Here is a 5288-nt window from a genome sequence, read left to right on the forward strand (position 1 = left end):
CCTGGAGTACTTTTCCCTCACTCTTCTCCAAAGGTAGATACCAGGCTGAAATCCAGGCCCCCTGCGGCAAAGAAGCACAATCGGAATTCGTAAAAACGAAGAAGGGACGAGTTTATATTCTATCGATTTTCCACGATTTTCGAACGAATCAAATTATAATACACGTTAATAATATATATAATATTTAATATATTAATTATTATCGGGATTAATATTTTGATTCGTTCGATTTTTCGAATTTTGGGAGGAAGAATTATATTGGACGTCGTTGAGGGAGAGATCATGGTTGGATGTTGGGTAATTGCCTGTGAATTGAAGTTTCGACGTTTAATGTACTAATCATCGTGATTAATATTTTGACTCGATTGTTTGAATTTTCGAGTATTTGACGGAATAATTATATTGGACTTTGTTAAGGGATAGATCATGGTTGAATGTTATATAACTGAATTGAAATGAATTAAAGTTTTGTTTGATTCTTCGTGTTTTTATCTTATAGAATTATATTGTAAAATATTGTAATTGGATATTGGATACAATAGATGACGATTTTAAGATGCTTATCAATTTTCATGAAATTTTTTCGTATTTAACAAAGATGATTTAGATATGTCCAAAGTATTTTACTTTCTTTCATTTATTCGTAATGAATTCGTTACGATCAAAGTATTTCTTTTTAATAATAACAATGGAAAACAATTAATAATGAATTTAACAGATCAAATTTGTTATTTATTTCAATTGGTGAACGAATGAGAAAATTGTAGTATCAACATCTATTTGTAATAAAATATTTATAAAGCAATAAAATATTTAAAGAAGTACTTCAGAAATTTATTTTAAAAATATATTAGGACAATTTGTGTGTGATCTTATTGTTCAAATAGGAAACGATGCATGTATTTATTTATTCAATGAACAAACTCAAAGCGTCTCGATATTCCTCGGTATATATTTAAAATTTCATTAAGAAAAAATTGCCAAGTATCGAGGAAGAAATATACACAAATGAATGAAGAACGTTAATCCATTAATTCTAAAGACTAACCGTTTACACACAGATGATAAAGCCAAATACGACACATTAATTTGATCGATGATATCATTTTGTAATGTAATTATGAATTCTAGCGACAAGATCAACAACATCTAATGTCCCTTTTTAAAAGTGTCTACCCGTTTATAACAAATAGGACACGAACACGGCATAGAAATTAATAAGATAGAATAACGTAGGACTGATTGCGTTTTTTTAATCTAATTAGGGAGCACGAGTCTTGATGCGCATTAAATATCGCGAGGTTGGCCGTGAGCGTGCACGGAAATTATTTTAGATAACCGCTATTCTAGATTAAACTAAATAACGTCGGGATAAATGGAAATTTTAGTTTATCCGTAATAACTATCTACCCCTCTATCTCTTCGTTATTTCCATATCCACTCCGCGTATCCTTTCACTCGTCCTAATAACGATGTCTGTAACAGACTTACTTCTACCTCTTTCCTTTCTTTTCTCGCGTGTGTATCCCCGCTCTAATAACGATTTTACCAACGTTTCATTCATAAATCACACCTCCTGTCGCGGTTTATAATCGCGAGAAGAGCGTTTCCTTTCGACCAATATTCGAAAATCCGAATCCCTTCCGGCTAATTCGAACAATCTCTCTCTATCCCGTCGATTTTTAATTCTCTCATTCCAATTTGAAACCACGAGAGAGGAGAAGGAGGAATAAAAATCAATAGACACGCGTGTAATAAACATTTCCTTGTGAAAATATTTCACCGTATACGTGGATGGAAAAATAAAAATAAACGTCGGGCAATTTTGGCGCTTTTTAAAACGTTTTATCTCCGCCATTCCTTTTCTCTCTCTCTCTCTCTCTCTACCTACCTATCTTTTCTTTTTTTCCCCTCCATTCTCTTTCCCTCGTTTCCCGTTCTCCTTGCTTTGGTCAAACTTTACATCCGTATCACGCGGAATTACGATTGCGCCGTTTAAAAATTCGAACAATAGATTTTTATAGGTGTAATCCTGGACTCGAACGATGGAACGAGATGGTTTCGAAACGGGGGAAAGGAAAGAGAAAGAGAGAGAGAGAAAGTAGGGAAAAAGAAAGGAAAAGAGATTGGGAAAAAGGTTTTGGGATGGGAAAACACGCGGTTAAACGTTAACGCGAACGATCCTTTCGCGATAAAGGCGCCACGTTTGCTCGATTTATCACAACTATTTGCATTCGTCCCGTTTTATTACCCGTGAAACGGTTCTCTGCCCTCTGTGCCGCACTTTAACGGGCCAATTAACGCGACTGGCGGCGATCAACCGCAAGAAATAAGTGCACGCCTCCATTTCCGCCGCCAATGAACGTTTTAATCAACACGCGCATTCACAAATAATTGTTGATTGTTTTACGTAATTGTTACTCAACAGGGAGTCGTCAGCCAATCCCGAGGATCCCAATCGATCCAAGAAATCGATCTCTTCGTTTTCCTACGTTGCAGGTGATCGGATGAAAGGAAGAAAAAAAAGGGAAAAAAGGAAAGGAAATATTCGCGATATAGGAGGGAAGGGGATAAAATACGCGCGAGCGAGGGGAGGTTCTTTGACGGGTAACGAGAATCGAGGATATATAAATACTTGGAAAAAACGTGAAACGCATCGATGAGTCGAAAATTTCGCGGAATTTCGAGTGCATAACATCACGAGCACGATAAACGATTGTGAGAAATGATACGTTGGATTTGGGCATCGCTCGTTATTTCCGTGAAACATTCAATTTCGTATTCACAAGGGTGCGGGAAATCAAGCGGATCATTTTATTTGTTGGAGAGCGTTGTTTTCCTCCTGGTTTTAAATGCCGTCCCGTGTAAATTATAATCGAGAAAGACGCGAAGAAATTAACTAACGTATATCCCTTTGATCGATCCTTTTTTTCTTTAAATTATAATATACGTTTTTGTTCTCTCTTCTTCGTTTTTTTATCCTTTTTTAATTTTTACTCGTATTCCAAGGGGAAATTTAAAAATGGGAAGGAGAGGAGGAAAAAATGGAGTGGAAAAGGGAGAATTAAAATTCGCGATATCAAAAGGATCCGCGGTCTTTTAATATGCAAATCGGTGAAAAGCGGCGCGCGGTATTCCACGGTATACCACTTTCTTCAATCTTTTCAAGAATGCCATACGAAACGAAGGCAATTTGTTATAAATCAGACATAAGTTCTTTCGCGTTCTCGAATGCATACGAAACACGTGAAAACAGATCGCGAATGCGTTCTGTGGGAAGGATCCGCGTTCGGGGATGGTTTACTTTAAAAGATGATTTAAAAACGAACGCGCGAACCGATAAAATCAGAAAAATATACGAATTTCTATTTTACGCGAATTTCTTCTATTTCTACAACTTTAACTCCTTGCCTGTAACCAGAAGAAATAATAGAATTGTAAAGATGTTCGATATTTTTGTAGAAAAATTGCGTTAAAATTTACGACAATAATTTTCAAAATTATATCACATCTCGATTTAAATTAAGTTGTAAATTTGTATTTCATATTTTAAAAGAAAATTCGCTTTTTTTCTTTATCCACTTTTTCTTTGTACGTTCCACAGGAGGACTCGAAACCTCGCAAGGATGCGGGACCGGCTATCGTGGTACATGGTCTTTCTGATCCTGCCGACAATTCTCCTGGCCAGGTCGCTCGATAAAGGTAAATAATTTTCTCCGAGCATTTAACCTGCCTTCTTCCTCGTTCACCCAGCGTATTTCCCAGCGAGGATATAAGATCTTTTGTAATTCTTGGCATCCGTTTTGCCCGATGCAATTCTGCCTTTCCTAGTTTAATTTCACCGAATGCTTTGAGGTCCGGGATACAATCCAGTTAAACGACTTAATTAATAATCGGTTGATTCGGTGAGAATGATGTATGGACAGATAAAAAATTCGGCATGAATGTTTCGAAAGTTGAAAAGAATATGTATAGAAATATTGAGACTTGGCGATAATTGATAATTGAAGGTATTTGTAAGGAATTTTAATTTTTAATATATGGAGTATTTTTTTTTTTTTTTGATAACAAACAGAATTGTTGAATTACAAAATAAATAAATTCCAATTGATATCATAAGTTTGCATTATATCGGTAGAAATAAATCTTTTTGCATAAAAAATCTGTATATCAAACAAAATATTCCTTCTTTACAAGTTTCCTTTTCTCTCTCTCTCTCTCTCTTTTTAACATTCTACGGAATGTTGAACTCAAAGTAAAATTACAATAATGTAAAGCAATTAGTTTATTTTTCTGATAATATGTAAATAAGATACGTTTAAATCTTATTATGAAACATATATTAAATTACATTGAATCTTGTTTTTTATTCTGGAAGAAAAAATGGATTATAGTATTAAGACTTTAATTCCCTTTAAAAAAGTATTTTGCGACGTTTCTTTTCCTTGCCCTTCATTCTATACGGTATATTGAAATAAAAATTTACATTTATATTACAACTTCTCTCTCTTCCTCTCCGTTTCCCAATGTAGAATATTAGAATATTAATTCCCAGACAACGCGTCTTAAAAACCTTTATTTCATCATCATTCGTTTCACATTCATCCAAATGTGTTTCGCTATCTAATCTAACGAACATTTCAAATTTCACGTCTTAATTAACTCTTACGTTTGATTTCTCAAAATTTTCTTTCTCCAATCTTCATTCATTCATCATCATCATCATCATCATCATCATCCAATTCCTAAAGAAAATGATTTATATTCACGAACGTTCCGAGAGAGTTTCGTGAAATAATATTCAAAACATTCAACTAAGAACTATCTACATTATATCCGCGTAACGCTAGTTGGAGAACGTATTAACTCGTATAATCCTTCGGCTGTCGGATAAAGCGTTTATCGAAACTTCGTTGTTCGAAATTACGCTTCCCATCGGATCTTAGAATCCGGTCTTTCCCTTCCGTGCTTCCGTTCCGTAGGACATCTTCCGCGGAGAGAGTTCGAGAGACTGGAACGAGACGTCTCTATTCGAAATCCCCGTTCGTGCAAGAAGTCAAGCAAGTACGTCAAGCGGACTTTAACGCGATTAAGTACGCATTAGATAAAGCTTACGCTCTTGGCGCGCGATAAGTAAATGGGACACGAGATTTTTTTTTTTTTTGGAAAGGGAGAAAGAAAGGGATAAATACGAGCGCGTTGACAAGCGCAAGTGTGGAAATGAACCACGGTAAAACAAAGTCGTTTTCTAAAAAAAAACTTGTTGCTCTCCGTTCCTCGCAACAATA

General features: G+C 35.3%; 1 protein-coding gene across 6 annotated transcripts in view; it reads left to right on the forward strand.

The window, feature by feature from the left end:
- LOC102679452 (hemicentin-1) overlaps positions 1–5288 on the forward strand; it is a 93110-nt gene that overhangs the window by 81440 nt on the left and 6382 nt on the right. For all 6 annotated transcript variants that reach the window (XM_006614854.2, XM_031510051.1, XM_006614853.2 and 3 more), the window contains exon 2: positions 3605–3702. In XM_006614854.2, coding sequence (XP_006614917.1) covers positions 3627–3702 — 76 coding nt within the window. In that variant the 5' untranslated portion in view covers positions 3605–3626. The remainder of the gene's footprint in view (positions 1–3604; positions 3703–5288) is intronic.

The sequence above is a fragment of the Apis dorsata genome, unplaced genomic scaffold (assembly GCF_000469605.1).
Source record: "Apis dorsata unplaced genomic scaffold, Apis dorsata 1.3 scaffold_199, whole genome shotgun sequence".
Classification (NCBI taxonomy): Eukaryota; Metazoa; Arthropoda; class Insecta; order Hymenoptera; family Apidae; genus Apis; species Apis dorsata.